The following is a 21,323-nucleotide window of genomic DNA, read 5'->3' on the forward strand; positions in this document are numbered from 1 at the left end:
GTTTTTAGTTTGTCCAGTCAGGGCTTTCGTAAAAAACATGGCAGCCTCCGTAGAGAGGAGCGGCTCCTGATGTAAATATAAAGTATTTAAATGTAAAGGGACCATTTTACAGTAAAGATTGTTTTGTTCAATTTATAAGAAACACACAAGTCAAAACAACAGTTGGATTATTTTATATTCAATTTCTCCCAATAGATCCCACTCAACTAAATCATACACCCTGAACCTTTAAGTAATGGATCAGAAGAAGCCTTCTTTCCTTTTTATCTCTCACAACACAAGTCACTTTGCATTCAATTTATTTTCCATGTCACATTCTATTGAGTTTGTAGGTAATTCATCTCCAATGGTCTTTTATAAAAGTATTTACACAACTGAGGTAGTGACTGTATACACAAAGGGATGAAGTGTCCCTAGCATTGTGCACAAATTAAACCAAAATACACTGGACCCAGGTGCTGGTGTCGAGGTCTCACTGATACATGCACTCAACCAATCATGTCTCAGCTGTCAATCATGATGTTTCACCACATTTACAGCATCAAATAAGTAATGAATACAAATGGACTGGACTGAGGACTTGAATGAACTATGAAAATGAGAAAAAAAAAAACTTTGAGAAAAATATACTAATGACTATATTTTGCTCCATGTTCCATCCACTTAAATGTGATGATGGTTTGATTTTTTTGCCTTTGTGGAGCTGTCATGTCGTATATCTGTACATAGAGTCTATGAAATGCCCTTTTGTCACCAGCTATTGAGATGACACTTATGGTTAATACGGTATAATGTCACATCCAAGGCTATTCAGGGCATGGGAGCAATTTTCTCACTCACACCTTTTATGCATCTACTCTGGTATCCTTATTCGTCCTTCACCATTTTGTTTGCAAAACGCCAGTGCTCCTTGGTAGGAGACTGAGGCACATAAAGCATGTGCACACATGCAAGCCCATATGGATTTGTGCACACAGGCAGAACGACCTGCGTACCACCGAGCCATTTAAACCTCTCAGAAACGTTAGGCCTGATATCACCCTTAAGCTCATCACTGTACATAGCTGCAAACACAATCCTCTAAAACTTTGAGGACTGTATTTCTGCTGAGTATTCGGCTTACTGCTGAATGCCCAAGACTTTACTTCTTTTTGTCCACCTGACACTTTCGTCTCCTTGCCCTTGTCAAAGTGTAAGCCCGAGAGAGCGAACGGAGGAGGGAGAGCGGGAACAAAACCATTTTTCGTCTCCACGCCAAAGCTTCGTCGCCCCCCCCCAACCCCTTTTTCCAGCTTCCTTCTTTTATTTCTTTATTGTGTTCATCCCTCTATTCAGCACTTATCTGTGCTTGGCTGAATGAACAGCTCAATTCAAAAGGCATTACTATGCAGAATGGTGAGGCGGGAGGCAGGATAGGGAAGGGAGGAGGAGGAGGAGGAGGAGGATGAAGAGGTGGAAAAAACCAATGGATGCCCAACATCTCGCGAAAGTCTGCCCAGTCAACCATTTAATTCCCTCTCCTCCGAAGTCCAATCATTAACCGGCAGGCCGATGAGTGAGTGGGAATTTGTGTGTGAGTGTGTCACCGCATGTGTTGTGTATGTGTAGCCGTTAAAGTCAGATTATGCGTGGATGAGTAACTGTTGGGCAACTTGAGAGCTTAGACACTTTGACGTTTTCTTTAATCAAGCACTGAGGTAATTTACGGCAACAAAGGCCCCAAAGTGTCAGAGGTGACTTTCAGTTTCTTACTGTGAGTGTGTGTGTGTGTGTTTCTGTGCATTTCTCTTGCTTCCTCGGGACCTTCTCCGGTATAAACACTGACCTTGTAGGGACCAATAGTCGTCATCGGGACCAAAGCCCCAAAAAATGTCATTTCTGGTGATGAGTAAGCTGGGATTTGACATTAGGGCTAAGTTTGAACTGGTTATGATTAAGGTCAGGTTTTACAGTGTGGTTGAGGCTATCCACACAGAATGTTAATCAGCACAATGAGCCTCAGGCAAGAACATGTTCATATTATTATCCAAAATTTCTCCTACATTTGTTCGTAAGGAGAGTTTGTACCAGCATTTTACATTAACAAATGTTTTATATCTTCGTAAAAGTGTGTAAATGACGTGTATAAACATAATGAATGCCAGGTTGGTGTATTTGAGCGAGCGTGCATGAGGATTGCAAATTAGCATAGATAATGCCAAATGTCATTCATATAAAAGGACCCCAAAGACCAAATAGAAGAATAGAATAGAAAGCTCTTATTGTAATTTCCACTGATATGACATTTATAATACCACTCCACTAGGTGCAAAGGAAAACATTCACATTTAGAATTTGAATTTATACTACAAAAATTGTGTGGCATAAAGTGCATAGATTTCACATGATTGTTGAACTGGACTTTACAAGTTTTTGGAGATTGAAGGTCTGCTCTCAAAGATCCAGAAAGTATGGGTGTGGCCTTTTTATCAGCATCTGCAGTGGAATCAAGAGATCGATTAAAGCAGCAGTGTTAATGCTGTGCATCCTGTGGATTGCACCATCACTGCAATAAGAAATGGCTCCATTTGAAAATAGCTTAAAATACTTGGTGAGAGCCAAGGGGAGGATTGATGACTGCAACAGGACGAGGTTAGAGGGGAATCGCTGCCACTGATATCGATGAAACAAATATATAATATGTGTGTTGAACTGGCTGGTATCTGCCGGTGCTGGATCGGTACACCTTCGGTCATTGTAATATTTTATAATATGCAGCAGGCTGAAATAATAATCTGACGTGTAGAGCACCTCAGGCCCCATCCACCTGTGAACTCTAGCATGGTTATAAATGTGCATATGACGCTTGTTGTTTGAGCACTCCTGTCTCGTCTGTTGGTTGATGAGGTGCAGCAGAGAGTTTAAGGAAAACATCAATAGTGTGTGTGTGTGTGTGTGTGTGTGTGTGTGTGTGTGTGTGTGTGTGTGTGTGTGTGTGTGTGTGTGTGTGCACATGCTTTAAGGATTTGTGTGTTTCCCTCCAGAAGCCTAAAATATTTAAATTGGATGTGTATATAAGATGCACATCAAACCCCTTTTAAAATGTACTGCTGTACTCAATCAAAAACAAAAATATGGGGCATTTGGGAATCCTTCCGTGAACCCCTATCGAAAAAAATATTTACTCTTAGTTTTTCTCGTGCCCCTGTGAGGACGATGTGCACAAAGTTTGGGAAAACTAAAAACTGAACTTTCTGTGATGTGAAACTTAATACGAGCAGACGTTTGTTAACCTTGTATCAAAACATTGCAGATCTGTCCCATGGTTCCAGCGATCTCTGAGATCAGTAAATGGAAATGCAGAGAGAGAGAGAGAAAGAGAGAGAGAGAGAGAGAGAGAGACTTGGGAAAACAAAAATAATGAGGGAAGCAGGGAGCCAGCCAGTGTCCTTGTTGGCCATTTGGAACGCAGGCGCTCCTGTCACTCATGAAGGAACAAGCTAATCACTTTACTACAGCTGGTCAACGAATACCCCGGTGGTCCGCTCTGTGTCACACACACATGCACACACATCGCTCGCTGCTTGAATGGAATACACATGTTCACACACTCACACACAGGGTGTAAGAGCATGCTGATGCAAACACACGTTCATGCAGTCAACACACGTAAGTACACACCCGTTATTAACTGGCTCAGGAGCAGCCCCTCCTTCCCATGCCTCCTCACTTACTTATTCTCCCTGGTTGCATGTTTTCCATTTCCTGAATGCGAATCTGTCATTTCTGTCTGTGTGTCTGTTTGTGTGACAGCGAAAATCTATCTATATGAGTGCAAGTGCATGTCGGTGTGCATGCATGTGTGTGTGTGTGTGTGTGTGTGTACGTCTCTGCAATGACAGCAAGAGACAGGAGTTCCCAGAGAACAGATCTCCAGATACTAAGAAACAACAATTGAAGGCCTTTTTCTGGCGTTTGCTTGTTGCTGCTGGACCCTTTGTTAGACAAGCCCAGAATCCGGGTCGGTGTGTGTGTGTAAGTGAGGATTTGTGTGTGTGTGTGTTCCTTCCTAACAGAAGCAGGGGAAATCAGTCCAGCCTCGTCTGGTCTTTTGTTTTTATCGACTAGTGTACGGGACAAAACAGATGGGCCATAGAGAAATTTGTGTTTCTGAGGCCCTGTGGGTGGCCATGGTGTTTGTATGTGACTTTCTTGTGCCAAGAAAACAGGTCAAAGTGTAGTAGGGCCAAATGTAAGTCATGAATCTTTAGATAGAGAATATGCGTGTTGGTGGATGCTGGTTATTCACCTCCCTTGTCTTGAAGTGTACGTCGCTGATACACAGCAGAGCTCAAGAACTGGGCTCATCGAACACAAACAAGTTGCCACACTCAGAGAGATTCCTCATCTCCTCTGGCTAGCATCTTCTTGACTAAATTAAAATACACAGTCTATCAAGCCACCCATTCGGGCTGGAGACCACAAACTCGCTGTGCTGCAGGCAGAGACTAAGTAGGTTGTGATTTGGGCGCACAGCAAATGAGAGGCTGAACGAAGAACTCCATCTGAGCTGTATCCTGCAGTGTCCTCTATTATCATTTGTTTTTTTGCATCTAGCCTATTCTTGATTGTCTCCTCTTTCGGACGGTTTCTTTTCAATGACTAGAATTGTACTCAGTAGAGCCAATAAATCAGCCAAGGCCCAACAGTTCTCTGAAAAACTTGATCTGGATTCTTATGTAAATCGACCCCCGATTGCACACACTCATCAACAATAAACATCCTCAATATGGCTGACAGTATTTTTCCATCAGGAGCCATGAGTTTTTCTCTGAGAAACCGTGTTTTCACCATCAGTGGGCTGGCACATAACTCAAAGGCCCATTAGTCCTGTTAAATTCAAATCAAGCTCCGCCGACTGTCAGATAGAGCAGTTCCCTGAATGGGCCTAATTATTTTCATCGGGATGTACGTCTTACTCGTTAGGAAATTGTGAAAATGTTGATTACATATTATATATCCAATATTAAAGATAGAGATACAAATATAACTGGTTAATTCATCTTTTGAGTAATCTCGCTTACAAACCAACCAACCAACAAAGGCACAGGGATGAAAACATAACCTCATTGGCCGAGGTAATTACTGGTAGAATTAATGATATATTAAATAATCCTACTTATCTTCCTATATCTGCATGTATCCCCTGATTTAATATAGTCTATTACAGCTTATATTCGGTGTTTTCCACCTATTTTCTCCATTTCTATCATCTTCCACCATTATCCTTCAATACTATTTGAGGAAAGTGCTGCATTGTAACCATTTACTGTATATCTGCCATTTTCACACTCTTTAATGAATACATTAGATCTGAAGTGTATTGTATTGTATCTTATTCGTGGAGGCAAGGTGCTCTGACTGTCCTTAATGGTATTCTAATGGGCCGGGAACAGTATCATACCTCTTTTTGTGGGCGTCACAGCCATGTGTTCCTGATCGAGTTCAGTCTCTCATTTACTGTCCTCACCCACGAAAAGGAGCTCACACACAGCCGGTCACAAAAGGAAGCTAGAATGTTTTTCCTTGCTTCACACACATTTGCTGTGGGGAAAACTAGAATAACTGGCTTGTTCTTGCGAATATATTTGTGATAAACTTGCATTTGGTTCATTAATAACTGTGGACCAATCAAAAGAAAGAAATTGCTGGTGGTCAAAACATTTCCATGCACTGAGTGAAATTTTGCAGACAGACAGACACACACCCGACACAGACCCACACACACAGACCCACACACACACCCGGAGAGAAAAGAGTTTTAAGAGCCCATTACTCAGGCTGTGAACATTTGGCACCTTCTCTCCCCTATGCTCACCAGAGACCTGCGCTGATGGAGTGAAGACTGCCTCCATGGCTCTGCTATAAAACCTCACACACTACATGGAGCTGCAGGTGTGTGTGTGTGTCTATATGTGTGTGTTTGTGCGTCTGCACCTGCTAACATTCTCCAAACTCATTATATGTGAGTGAATATGTGTTCTTTGACATGGCGTCAGGGGGGGCCCGCGTTTTCCCACACATTCATGCTCGACTCTTCGTGCATCACGCCGCCCACTCGCCGAGAGGTTTGACACGAGCTTGGAAAGAACCACTTGGAAAGAGGCAAGTACGGCTCTTCAGGAATGATTAAGACAGACGTCACTCAAAACAATCTCGCGGAATAGTAAGTGGGGGAAAAGTAAGTTCTCCAGTGGCTCCATCTGTGGGGCGTGCATCCAAAATGGCGACCGCAGAAAAGCGCAACGACAGCAGTGACAAAGACAGCCGTGACAAAGGTGTGATTTCATTAATCTTTTTTCGCGCCTTGTCTCGCTCACTGTCACACACCTCACACAATGTTCGTGTTCGTGACAGTGATGTTGAAATTTCATGGCAGCCACTTAAGTTCTACCGCAGGAGACTTCCGTGACCCATCGGGATGTGTCCTCCTCGTCTATTTTAATCCATCACCCTTGTTAGTCGCACTCAGCAATTTTTTTAAAATTTCGATACAGCTCTTATCTCGAATGAAGAGACGTGACATTAAAAGAGGCGGATAGTCAAAGTTATTTGAAGTCCCAGCCGAAGATCAAGATACAGAGACGAGAGTCGGAGGGGACCTTATATCGATGTGGAAATGAAGAGGAGCCGTGAAAAGTCATATCTGTGACTGAGAGCAGCCCGATCCTCTGTGGTCTGATTAGTCCAATTCAAACATCGTGGACTTTAATGCTGGATGTTATCATCAATGTAATAGCCAGTGGCAATCGGTAGTATAGAGCAAATCCGTGCATGCTGGTTGCCTGATTGCCTATCATAGCAATGCATGTGCTGATGCGTCAATATGAGTCGTGTCAAGTTCATACAAACACACATCACAACCTGTTAAAACTCTTAAGGCTCTTACATTGATGTGTAATGTCAAATATCCTGTGATGGCCACCTTTAGAGGGTGGATAACTGACCCAAGCCCTGTCTTGAAAGGTTCTGAAAACATTTTAGACATTTTATTCAGGTTCAGGTTGGGTTCGGTCACATCGGCTGGGCTACTACTTGATTTTTTACAATGCACATGCCTGTCACAAGTGAAAAACATCAGGTTTGAGTCGGGTTTGGGAAGAAAAACTGAATTCCTATGGAGCTCAGGTCAGGGGCCCCAGGTAAGAGAGATCTGGGGGGCCCTACATCCAACTAAACCAACAAAACCATGACGTTAAGTTTAAGTGCAAATCCTCTCCACAATCCCAAACGTGTTTTACACATGCATTTAAATATTCTTCAACCAAAATTTGAATATTAATTGCAATCTCATGAACATCGCTGATCATATATATCAGCCTCTCTATGAGGCTCCCTCTCTGCTTGGAGTCTCAGGTAATTTCCTGCCTTGCTTAACCCTGCTGTAGCGCTTCTGTGCATAAAAGGTTTGGGTGGATTATTGGTAGTTTTAAAAGATTTCTATATACTGTAATGAAATGGCATAATTTAAATATTTGAGGCTACTTAACAGCAGTCGCCCTCAAACCGCGTTGGGAAATCCTTGTAAAACCAGTCTGTTGTTCTAATATGTAAAGACTGTAGCCCAATACTTTTTTTAATTCAAATCCAGCTCCCTTTGATTTAATGCCACCCTTTGCTTTAGTGTCGTTTCTTTCACTAATGTACACTCGGCTTCCTCCCCTTCCTCCTAATGTTAGTCCCTCTAGATAAAATAATCACCCACAAGGAATGGAAATGTACGAGGCACTTGATTTCGGTATTTAATCAGATGCAAAAAACACGGAGGACAATTTAGGTGTTAAGTGTCTTTTTAGGGGGGGGATTGTGAAATATTACAGACAACTAAACCAAGTTCAAATCCATCAAAAGTGGAAAGCAGAAGCGGGAGGTAAATACATTTACAGTTTGAGAAACTCTGGTAGATTATATTCAGTTCGGGATATGTTTCATGTTTTGTTTAACCTTTTAAAGCTATGGTTGGTAATCCTGGAACAGTGACACTATGCAACAACACATCACAGCCGCGCACTCCCGTCAAAAATAATTTTCCATAACTCGCTTTCATCGCTCCGGCTTGTGAAGACTCTGGTCATGCACAGAGAGAGAGCACGGGCAGGGTGCGGACAGGCAGGCAGGTCGGTTAGTAACAGATAGGGGTTGTAACTTTTTCAAAAAAATCGAGTTTGAACAAATTAGACATGACACATCATTTGTTTGAATATATATTCCAAATACTCCCTCCTGCACAGGTCAGCTAAGGATGAACACTTGGCACTGGCTTGCTGATAGCTCATTTGGGCATACAATAGGTCATGATTGAGGTTAACACACGCACTTATAGACTGTGTATTCTGTATATCAAACTAGGGCTTGGCGATATAACGATAAAGACAATTATCGCGATGTCCCTTTTCCTCTGTAGAAATATAAGAGATGGTGAATACAACGTCGATATAACTCATTCAATCCATATTTTGATAGACAACAAAAACAGCCAATGATAATGAGCATTGCGCCGCAGTCCAACCAATCATCGTGGCTGGAATATAGTTATTTAAAGCACTTTACAGTACAGTTTTTCCATTCACCATGTGCAGCACTTGTCTATCATAGATCATTCACACATTGAACTATGGCGTGCGAAATGGGATTGAACTGCCGATGTTCTGGTTAGTGGACAACCCGCTCCAGCTCCTGAGCCACAGCCTTCAACCCAAACAAATGACCAACCCTACCTTGAGCTGTGAATATGTGGTGACACCGACTCAGTGACTAGAGACGCTGGTTCTTTTTCAAACGTCTGCACGTGGCAAAGCGGCATCAGGCAAATCACTGATAAGATCATCTCGTTTCACACTTTTGTCTTGTTTAGTGAAATGCACGAGGTCCAATAAATCACCAGCTGACTGCTTATTGCTTTGCGTTCCTCCATTTGTTTTCCTAGGTCATTCATCCGCCCGTTGGTCTCAGACAACTGAGACAACTCGGAGGCACTTAGCAACACCCAGACGAAGAAATGTGGAATTAATTTCAGACTGACGTGCACAGAAAGGTAGAGAGAGACAGAGAGAGAGAGAGAGAGAGAGATGGAGTTCATTGGCGTATAAATCCAGGTGCATGATTTATCAGGGCGTGCTTGGCAGCTCCCGAAACAGAATTAGTCCACACCACCGAGACAGAGACACTTCACCGTTCATTTACATCAGGAACCACAGCCGAGCAGCTCTTCCCCTCTCCTGAGGAAACACATGCGCACACCTTGATTCGCACCTAGACACAAGGCGAGCGCGAGAATACAATTGGGCGCACATGCACATTTGATTAGCCTGAGTTTATGTAAAGACTGCAGCGGTGGGAGAGGAGTAAATCGGCCCCCGAGCCTTCCGGGTGAGAGCGGTGCCATCCCCACAGTGTTACGCCTCCACACTTCCTGTCCCTTATTTCAGCAGAAACTCCGACACAATTCAATCTGTAAATACCAGAGAGGATGTAGCTGAAGAACAACTAAAGCAACTTGGTGAAGCTTTGTCTATTTGGCAGAGATGTAAAGGAGAGTGGTGCCAATTCAGTTGAGTTTCAATGTCTAGGAAACACTTAGAAGTGTAACAATATGTTCAGTTGATTTAGCCTGAGGTTGCATGTAAGTAGGGAGTCTTTCTTCTTGTATCCGTATGAAGGCAATTGAAGGACATTTGAAATAGTTTAGCAGGTGCATCCCAGTCCACCTTTGAATGTGACGTAGGTAGACATGTTTACGTGGATGCCAATATTATCCAGATTAATGATAATCTGATGAATTCACTGCCATTTCCTGATTATTTTAAGATAAATAACGACTACTGAATAAAGATATGAGGATTATTCTGATCTTAGTCACATATGTAGACATGTATACCTCTTTATTGCAGTATTTTTACAGCATTTTGCAACCTCGGCATTTACACAGTTAAACAGGCTGATCACACATGCAAAGGAATGAAACACATTTCAAAAGGAAGTAGTAGGAGGTAATGTTGACGCGAGTCATATTCAGACTATGCTCTGTATCATGTAAACAGGTCAGCAGTCATAATATTGCTGTCTAAGTAAATGCAGTCACTAAATATATCTGAAATGTCCTCAGTGCATTTTGGGTACATTCCTTCCTCTGCTTGGAGCTGACACATAAATGATCTGAATGCAATCCAACACTGAGCTGTGTACATCCAGTAAAGAGCTGACTCTGAGGCGGCCGTAACTTATGACAAGTTTAAGAATTGTTCCAGGACCCAAAATCACGTATAGGGCTATTTTTCACCGGTTCAGTGAGAAACCATTATAAACGGGTCCCTGTTTGATCTGGTATCGAGAGAGAGTTACAGCCGCGGCTGCTCCAGTTTATTAGGTACATACATTACTGTCAACTGACCTGCTGTAGTTGCAGCTATAAACGTCTCATCCACATAAAGAGAATCTGACAATGTGAGAGTGCCTGGGCCTGGTGGCATTATCAGAATCAGTTATCATAAACAAGTGGATGGGAGTTGAAGTGTAAGTGAACATTTTTGTTAAGATAATTGAGTTTTAATGTGTTATCAGACAGACGGAGCTTTCTTTCCTGTGCTTTCACAGAATTGACAACACACCACAATTAGCTTTTAATGTTTCCTCCGAGACACTCGTCAAAGAGCAGAAAGCACTGTGGTATCAAACTCTGACAGTTTCACTGGAAAAGAAGATTTTAAGAGGATCACTTGAAAGGTTTCCAAGACACGCATTCTGATGATAAATTGTAACTCCTCATTGGCGCTGCAAATTTGAAAACAGATGACTTTTTTTTTGCAGATGTCACCATTTAATGAGTGATACTTTACTGAGGGAGCATATTTTTTCCCCCCATTAATTGCCATAATTGCCAGACAGCAAGTTGGCAAACAAAAAAATCTAGATTTCTAAAGCGCTCTGTAGATTTCTTATTGTAAACAAACACAGTTTTGCCTCAGTGCCGTACATTAAGTCATATTATATCAATAATAAGAGAGATATATAATATAAAAGATGCATTTTGTTCCTCTAACATTTGTAAATCTGGATTTGTTATATTTTCTTGCTTTTCCTCTTCTTTTCTTTAGGCATATTCCTACTTTTCAGAGTGAATTACAGCCACCTACTATTTCACACCTCTCTAGAGTTGGGCAGATACAAATATAAGACGTTGTGTAACAAGTAAAAACTATTTAAATTCACAGGTCTTGGCACCGGTACAAATGAAATAAACGCGTGCGGTTAGCGGCTGACTTCTAAGTCAGAAATTGAAATGATTGTGCAGTATTGTTAGCAACTAAATCTGCCTGAACGAAGCTGAGTCAGCAGCAAGGATTTGTTTCATTGAGGAAGTCTACAACACCACCTGTGACCCCTTCACTTTCGCCAAGAAATCTGTCAACAGACGACATCAAACAAGCTGGTGCATCGAGATAAATCACATTAAGACAAAAATAGCCAAAGCTGAATTGTAAAATTGCCAAAAATAATTAGCTTATGATAGATGCAATATATAGGAGCCTCAACGCTGAGGAAGCAAATTGACGAGTGCATGTGCTGCATCACAAACTCTTTTCCGAATACAACTCAACCACCAAAGCAGGAGAACAAGGAGGCCATAACTCCGTTGGTGTGAGTGCTTGTGAGCGTAGTAAGTGGATTTCGGGTCGAGGGTCATTTGTCAACAGGTCCGGGCGAGTACTTATTATACTTTAGTTCGGTCCTGAACTCAAGGTTTGAAAAGCTGCATCCATGCAGGACTCTGACCTCTGCAGGAGGACTGTGTATCCCATCACCCCTGTGCCCAGGTTTGTGCATATGCATTGTTGAGCATCTCAGCAAAACACAAAATACAAACATGTTGGACCTGCTAATCCACACGTTGCTCTAGAGCACACTCTATTGTAATTAAATAAAAACTCTGTAATATAATATCTATAAATAAATCCATTGCATTTCCCATTACAGCCACTGAGCGTTGCCCTATTAGAGTGGTTTTTGTAACGGCCTCTGTCCTCTGCAATGCAGCTATGATTACACAAATGTATCAATGTCACGGTGTCTCCTCAGCAGTGCAAGGCATGACACGTTCTTTTTCACAAAATCAATACTGCAAATACCAGGTGCCTGTGAATCACAGGCGCAGCCGTCCTGCTAGCATCGCCACATTCGCTTTAACCGAAGGTCGTTAATTCCGTTTGGCAGCGAAATGGTTAAATGATCAGCGCGGGGTAACGGCAGGCGCTGATTGGTGGCAGAAGGTTCCCGAATTGAATCTTCATGCATAAGAGTGCGGGACAGGTGGTTCTCTCTCTAGGGAACGCTGTGTGAACCTCATCCAGCGGTGAATGGGACTGAGGGAAGTGTGATTGAATGGGCCGAAACAGGGCCTGATGGTAGAAGTGAATGAGTGTGTGCATGTGGACGTGTGTGTGTGTCTGTGTGTGTGTGCGTGTGTTAGTAAGTTGGTTTCAGCACCCAACCATTCTCACCATTCCTCTGATCAATAGCGCTGATAGCTCCGATACTATCACCACTAATACACATTTGAACTCACACAAGAAAGGTCTAAACCCATCCAGAGGCACATTGTGTGTGTGTGTTTGTGTGTTTGTGTGTTTGTTTGCATGTATGCATGCACTCGTGTAGATCCCCTGTATCCCAAAATCTCCTCTAAGGCCCGATCCCATTTCACCTCTTCTCCCTACCCTTGTTTTTGGGGGTTGTCTTGACCCCTTGAAACAGAGTCACACGGGGTAGTGGTTGAAATAATTGCCTATGAATTGCGACAGCACTTCAAGAAGCCGTTACATCATCAATAATCGTCGCAGGAACCCGACGCGTCATCAGAAGTTTGCGATGTAAACAGACAAGATTTTTGTTTTTTGCCGGTGATGTCATTGTTATAACAATGTTTAGGTCTTAAATAAACCAATGCTATTGCTTGCAGATACTGAAGTAGGAAACCTATAATATCCTGATAACATCTATGCTAATGCAGGTAAATCACTGACATTCTCCATTCATCCAATGGAAATTGAAAAGCTTGGATGCTCGCTGTGGTCTGCAGGCAACACTGCCAGGATGCATTGTTATTAGAGGAGCAGTTAAGTTCAGTCGTTCAATTGAAACAATCAGTTATTATTATGATTATTATTTTCGTATTTAAAATATTTATTAATTAGGATAATACTACATGTGTGGGTATCCCTCCCAACTTGCCGGTGATTTGAAGGCTGTGAAGCCTTAACACTTGGCCCTCCCCCTCCATCTTAACATGGATCAGGACACACTAACCCTACGTGTGAACACACAAAACGGAGGGGAAGGGAGAAGGGTTAAAATGGACCTAAATAAAACAAGAGACAGAGAGAAACGAATGGCTCTAGTTTTTGCTTGTTACTCTAGGGGTTATTGATGGTATATGCCCGGCCTTAAATTATTGGCTCTATATTTGTTTACATGCACAATATTTTGAATAACACTGGTGATACATTAAAAAGCAATATATATGCCGTACAACTAGGCAAAACTGGAAGAGAAAAACTGTGTGCGGTAGCTACAAAAACACAGAGAGATGAATGTGTTTTGGAGTATTTGCAGAAATATTAGAGGTAATAAATCAGGGTTAATGGCAGAAGGAAAACACTTCAGCGTAAATGATAATCAGCAAACAATTATGATGCAGCACACAAAGACTGAGGCTTAATTTACTTTCATCTGTAAAAGATCCATATTTGTCACCGGGACCAGTCCTAGAAGAATAATGATGAAGCTGTTGGAGGTCTGATGCAGAGCTGAAAACCCACAGATGGAAAACCCACACATGGAAAAAACAAACACTGGGCCAATTTGGGAAAGTGAAAACACACTTAACTAGAGAGCCTGAAGCTCACACCAGTAACAACGGCCATCATCATGTTGATGTTCCACCCCATTAATACTCAGTAGTCATTAGATTGTTACTGCGTACTCAGGCCTCATTGGTCAAAACCCTTCAAACCCGGCCCTCATGTTGCTCTGAGCAACACAACTGTTGCGTCACAACTGTGCAAGTTGTGATGCAATTGTGGTGTTCGAAAGACAATCATTTCTTGGTGGAGTTAGGAAACTCAAAGTTGTGATTTGTAATGTTGCCATTTTTCAAGTTTGAGAGAGGAAGTCAAAAGTCAAGAGGAAGAAAAGAAACAAGCACCTGTCGGTGGTGGAAGTTGGACTCAATGCAAAAAGTTTTTTACATAAAAAAAACTCTTAATATATAACTATATACGAGGACTTCCTTATCAAATCGGATGAATAAAGGATAAATATAGTTAAATACAAATAAACAGCATTCTGTCTTGTACTTTTACAGTTAAACAAGTCATTTTCAACTAACCCTCCTTGCATTTTCATATCCTCTTTGTTTTGTTTGGACTATTTTCAAAACCTAATACATTCACAACATAATTATGTTGATTAAACGTGGGCTGTCACTGACAACGTTGTCAATGAGTAACTAATGGTCTACTGCAGTAGACAATACCCTGAGGGTTTGGCAATGTCCAGGGCCATTTTCTACACAGACTCTTCAAGAAGATGAGAATCTGATGGACTGGTTGAAAAAAGAAAAACCTGTGTGAGTCCACTATCAGAGACAAACATGAAAACAGCCCCTCCCCTCCAATCCCGGGTCTTAGATTTCTGCTGAGCTTGGTGTATCAATGTTATTCATGACAGGCCTATTCTTCTTCTCTCCTCTCCTCGAGCTGAGAGCCCATCTGTTATCACCTGAAGCCCTCCGCCAAGCTGAAGCGGTGAATACTGTGGGCCATTAACCCATTAGCTAATGATCATGGATTCTGAGATGCCCCGACTGAAGTGCTTACAAACAGTGAGGTGATGGATGTCTGTTGTTTTGGAACCAGAGACGCAGATGACACAGCAGCCAGAGAGAGATCACATCCATACGATGTCAAAGGATAAAGAGAGTCCCTAATGTTGTCCTACAACTGTCTTGAAGCCAGCACTGCTTGAATAGCGTGCATCGCTCAGATGTTACATAAAGGTTGGGTTAATTGATTGATGAATACATATGAGCACCATGTGCTGCCCCTCTACACAAGGTTTTTCTGCTTCTGGTTATGTGAGGGTGAAAGGAGGACTTCACATTTGTACAATAATGGCAAGAAAAATATTCTATTCATTTTTTAGTAACAGCGGAGGGTCGTTTGATTCCCTCTTCTATCACCACTAAGATATTTCCTTTCTGACCATTAGTTTTAACACCTACATCTCAAAATCACACATTGATTAGTTTAGAGAAAATCATCAACACGGTAAATAAAAAAAAGATACAGGGTCGAGTATTTTCCGAGCATTGTACACACAATAAACAGACCTATTCCTTGTGCACTCACCCAAATATTGCCATCCTGGTGATATGGTTTCCAGTTTCGTCCTGTGTCACTGTAGAGGAGACGGTACCGCGTGGTCCAATCAGAGCTGCTGTAGCGACCCTGTGTCGCTATGGCGCTCACCTGCTTCCTGGAACCCAGGTCCACCTGTAGCCACTGGTAATGGTCACTGTCCAGAGGTGACCAGCCACCGGCACCTGCAGAGTTGGTGATAATTTGTATTAAAAGGTTGTCCATCCTTAAATTGCTTTCGTGGTATAGTTGGAATAGTATTTTTTTTTATTCTTGACCAAGGGATAAATACATAAAAAGCAACAAATTGGAGTTTATATGTTTTTTCTTCAGTATGTACATCAATAACGAGCAAGTGCTGTCTGTTGCACACGAAGACAGACTTGCTGATCAGCTCCGGGGTCCCAGACAAACAGAGAAGCAGCTTGGTGCCACCATAATGACTCTTCACAAAGTGAATGTGTAGTTTAAAGCTTATACTCTGCCCTTTTATTAATGGTCAGTGTCCAGCAGAGAGTGGCCTTCACATCTGCTCCAAGACAGACACAGGGATAGCATGGGGGGAGTCATGTTTTAGTAAGAGCTTTGCATACACGGTTAGAGCCTGTTGACTTTAAAGATATGTCACCAGCTACTCTTCATCTTAATCATAAATGATTCACTCTCCAACGTGGCAGAAACTTACGCTTCTTGAGAAATGACAATGTTGGTTTTGACATTTCAGGAGGAATTCCGCATGCAAGACACAGTATGATATTTAATAAATGCTAAGGGATCAAACCATCATACATATAACTACAGCTCGACACAGTTTCAGCTCAGAGAAAAACAACAGGCCATGTGTGGGAAACCACAATTACAATTTGTTTACTGATGATATCTATTCATCATAAAGTTCTACAAGAACATGTACATAGATTAACACGGGTATTAGATTTTACCTAGATACACCTTACCTTTAAATAAATCAAAATGAAAATACTCTGAAGCACAAACACAACCAAAGTGAATGAGTGCTTTCCATTTATGTAAAACACAGGAGTCTCTGTGCTTGTTTGGGGTGCTGCAAAGTAAAGCACACTCAGCGGCCCTGCAAGCGTCTACTAGCACGTTTGCAGGGCTTGCAAAGTAAGCTGTGCTGTGTGTAGTCAATAGACTGTATCAAAATAAGCGTTTAGCAATTTCAGTGGACAGAAAACAGCAAGAGCATGTAACATTTGCCGAGCAGCTGCAGCAGAGGCAACCGTAGGAGATCATTCCTGGACGTGCATGCATTCATTTCTGTTGGGAGACAAGAAGCTAACAGCTTGTGTATGCCAAAAAATAAGGGATGTCTATAGGGCAGGTAAAAAATACAAAATCATCATCTGAGTCTGCGGCACAAACTTGACCTGTGTTTTAATTAAGGACATCTCGTAAATACACACAATATATTTAATGTAGACCTATCTTGGCTATAAAATCACTCCTGTTCAAAGTATTGTATCAATAACGTTTCTTTGTTCGAGTTCTTCAGTACATTTTTCACAAATTTGTGCTGAAGGATGGAGGATGTTTCCACTTCCTCTTAGTTTTTCTTCAATGTCAACGGCCTCCTGCTCTCCCCCTCCACCGCTGTGCACAATGAGTAAAAGCAGAAAATGTGTGGTGCTGCTGACGAGTGCAAAACAAAAGATCGCCCGCTCTGCCATCCTGACCCGCTTGACAGTCAGGAATTCCCCCGGACAAAACCTACTGTGCATCGCAGGCAGGAGTAGAAGGAGTGAGGTTTCTCATCTGACAAAGATATAGTGAAGAAGCTGTGGAGCTACGTCTTTGTTTCTCCTCAGCTATAGCTGCAGCGTTGGTTCGAGTTTCCTGTCGTCTTTTACTGTTGCAGACAGCTGGTATCGGCTGGCGGGAACTAGAATCAATATTCTTATAACATAAGAAGCAGTAGACTTGGTGATCTTTGCAAGAGAAAACTACTGGATTTATAAAGTCAAAATGTAACTAGTTTCCCCTTTACTTTGGCTTATCTAATTACTAATTGAACACCTTAACTCACTCTAAACCAAAGGGCTGCCCACAGGAACTTTGGCATATACCGGTCAAAGGTTGGGATATGTTGGGAGGCGAGTGAACGTTAGTCCTTGAAGTGGGAAGCAGGACAAATGGGCAATCATAAGGATCTGCACGACTTTGACAGGGGCCAAATTGTGATGGCTAGATGGGTCAGAGCATCCCCAAAGTGGCAGGTCTTGTGGGGTCTTCCCAGTAATCAGCGGTGAGTAGTGGTCCAGGAAAGGAACTGGTGATTGATCAAGAAAAAAAAAAAGAGTGCAAGGTGATGACTCAGCCTCCAGATCTCTCTGTTTATCCTTGAAAAACAAGCTGGAGCTGATATCTCGGTATCAGACATCCTCAGAGGTGCATGCCTCTGGGTCAGAGCTATTTTGGCAGCACTGGAGGACTGGCTGTTGGTTTTAATGTTGCAGCTGATTGGTGATTGCGAGAACACTGCCCCAAAGATGAAAGGTTTATGATCTTCTATGGGTGCACCAAAGTTGGAAGACATTTTTACCGAGGTGAAATATTGCTTCGGATGAAAATGACTCTCTTTGAAAGCATCAAAAGAAATCCTTGCAGTGCCATTTTTCCCATGGCTACACTCTCAACAGTTGGAGTATATTGCTGGGTTTGTTATATAATCCACTAAATGGCAGTCAGCAACCTTGTGCTAGCCTGAACATGGCTCAGGCTTCATTGCCAGACAAATTGCGTCCCCCGTCACACCTCCAGGTGTCTACCTGAAGCAGGGCCAAACTCCCCTGGACCTCGCAGGTTAAATGAGCCGCAGGTTAAATGGTGCGTAAACAAGAAATGAAAAAGGCAACTGCTAGACAGATGGGAAAGAGAAATATCAGGCGGGATTCCACTGTCCTGATTTTATCTGCCGATATAAAGAACAGGGAGTAGGAATAAAAATGCCAAAATTGTGCTAAATGTAGGCTATCAGTGCATTTTTTTGTATGAAATATACAAGAAACGATACACACTTTCAGAAACACACACCGAGCTATGAGGATGTATCTGTGCAGCCTGTGACAGAAAGCGATTGTGAAATGATTATCGGGTAGAGTGGGTTGCGGGTGGCCTGCGAACAGTGGCATGTCACGGCCGTCTTCCTTGATTCTCTGCGTTGGATTTTTTTTTTTTTTTTACAAAAGACCCAACACAGATAAGAAGGCGACATGCTGAAATCACAAGTGAAGGAGAGTGACTGATTGTAAAATGACAGGGGGAGAGTGATACATGAGGACACAGTGAGAGAAAGGGGAGATAGTGAGTCCAAGTATGAGAGTTGGAGAATGCCAAGCATGGGCGGAGGAGGCGTGAGAGATGATAGTCATATGATAAAATAGAGGGCGAACCGGCTTGCGATGTTTCCCCCTCCCTCGGCGAAAGTCCTATATCTTATCCAATTACAGAGCCATTACACTCCAGCCCCAGCCTTGATAGATAACCAGGCCTGTATCAGTGGAAATGTCAATACCTCAAAAAGCCGTTGCAGCAAAGCCATTCCCCTGGGGGGGGAGAGAAAAGGTTGGAAGCATTGAAGGGTGAGGAATTGGGTGCGGCGGGGGCGGGGTGACAGTGATAAGTAAACAGACAGCATAACAAATAAAGATTAAGGAGGCAAGCTGAGTGGACAATGACCGAGGCAGTGTGACACCTCGAACAAGATCCGGCGACAAGCGATGAGAGGGCATGTGTGGCGGCGGCGAGGGGGGGGGGGGGGGGTTGACAAAAGAGGGGAGCAGGCAGAAAAATGGAAATGAGGGAGAGGAAGAGAGATGAATGAGCTAAGGAGAGAAGGGAGTGATGATACGACTTTATGGCTCAGGTATTGGGGAGGCCAGAGATGAGATAGCATGCGGATGGGATGGAGAGAAAAAGAAAAAAAAAAAGGACAGAAAGGGAGCAATGTAACGACGGTAAAGAAGGTGATAGATGAGCACATAAGTGAAGAGGGGAGGGAGAACAGAGAGCCCAGGGGGGAGAGGATGCGAAACTTGGGAGAGAGAGAGATAAACGGAGGCCATTAAACATTGAAAAAGGGGACACCATCAACTTAGAGTGAGGCTGCATGCGAGTTCAAATGACAGAGAATGGAAAGCAGAGAGTGGAAAAGTTACGGGTGTGGAGCTCGGGACAAAAGAGAGACGGAGGAAAGTGAGAGCAGAGTGCCGGGAATATATGAGCGGCCGTAAGAGCCCCTTAATGTCCCTTCCTTTCAGTGCTTTCCTGTTTCAAATGGGCTTCACTGGTCAAATCGGAGTGGCATCACCTATTGGTTTGTCAATTGCCATTTTAAAGCCTCTTGTTTTTTTTCAACCAGGTTACCAAATTTGGGAGAAGAGAGAGGTCTGACAGAGAGATTGAGGAAATTGCAGCGCTACAGTACTTGCTGTCTATCGTACGGTGTCCGTGCCCAATTGCATACCGTGTGTTTGATCGTCTATTTAACTCCAAGTGGGTCCGCAGTATACCCAATCAACGTGCTGTATCGAGGAAAACTAGCATTTGAGACCATGAACTTTGTGTGAAAAGGTTTTTATCAAGTGAGAAGTAGTCTAATTTTCTCAAATACCTTTGTGTTGTGGCCCTCTGCTTGTAATCCGAGAGAACACAGTTTTCAGTTCCTTCCTCACTGGCTTCAACGTCAACACCTGGAGTTTATTTACCAACTTAATGATAATGTGAAAGTGTCTACAGTAAAATCTGACAAAGCTTAAAAAACGATGTCAACGACGTGGTAAAATGTTTTCTTTTATTTGTTCAAAATGGAATAATTCAATAAAAACTGCTCTGCCCACAAGCTCACCCCTATTTTGTGGAAGCTGCTTAATTGCAAACAGCTTTCCTGTGTTGGCCAGTGAGAAACACAAAGCAAGCAGCGCTAAAGGCCACTTAAATGGTAAAACTCCAATATCCTCTATCCTGCAGTGTTACCGCCTCACTAACCACACTCACGCCACCGGTGCCTCGTAAGCAGGCATCCAAACCAAAAACTGCTCTGCAATGACAAAAAAAAACTCACACACACAGACTCCAACACAAGAGGCTGCATCAGTGTGTTTCATGACCACCACTTTGTATCCTGTTTGTTTTAGCTTAACAAATCTCTCCTTCACCTTAGCAGAGGACAACGGAAAGGGATCTCAGATTGAGGGTATGAGGTCAGAGCGGGGAATTGTCTCCAATACCTTCAAATCAAATTAAAAATAACATCGATACAGAATGATAAGTAATCGACCCCATCTACCACCACCAGCAGAACTCATCACGAAATATTCTACCTCTATCAAAATTTAAATGTATTTTAAATAATCTCTGATAAAGATAATCACCTACCTACTGTATCGTTCTCCTCTGACACTGACCTCTTGATACACCTCTGCACAAATTTATTTGAAAGTAAAAGGGCACTCGGAGAGCAGGCACCTCCTCCAATGCTGATTGGACACTTTATCACCATATTGCATATACATTTATAAAAATCAGAGACCTACGTCATGCTCAGAGACATTCTCTGTAAACATCTCACCTGTTACTTGATATGAACGCTCTACACAAAAGAGGCTGAGAATGACTCCCTCCTTATGGATAAGTGGTGACTCATCCTCAGCTGAGCTCAGACAACACACAAACACCACAGCAGTTTCCTTAAATAACAGCAAAAAACTACCAAATAAAAACTACCAGCTAAAAACATTCTGCAATATTGCTGCAGTGTTGGTCAGAAAACCTGCCTCCTCCATTTTAGTGGATTGGACATGGGCCAAAGTCAAAAAGTCAAAAATAGATCATGTTTTCTCAAAGATGGTT

General features: G+C 42.5%; 1 protein-coding gene across 1 annotated transcript in view; it reads right to left on the minus strand.

Moving 5' to 3' along the window:
* cntnap2a (contactin associated protein 2a) overlaps nucleotides 1-21,323 on the minus strand; it is a 314,161-nt gene that overhangs the window by 149,454 nt on the left and 143,384 nt on the right. The window contains exon 3 of the mRNA XM_053412914.1: nucleotides 15,444-15,637. Within this exon, the coding sequence (XP_053268889.1) occupies nucleotides 15,444-15,637 (194 nt within the window). The remainder of the gene's footprint in view (nucleotides 1-15,443; nucleotides 15,638-21,323) is intronic.

This window comes from Pleuronectes platessa, chromosome 20, assembly GCF_947347685.1.
Source record: "Pleuronectes platessa chromosome 20, fPlePla1.1, whole genome shotgun sequence".
NCBI classification, from domain to species: domain Eukaryota; kingdom Metazoa; phylum Chordata; class Actinopteri; order Pleuronectiformes; family Pleuronectidae; genus Pleuronectes; species Pleuronectes platessa.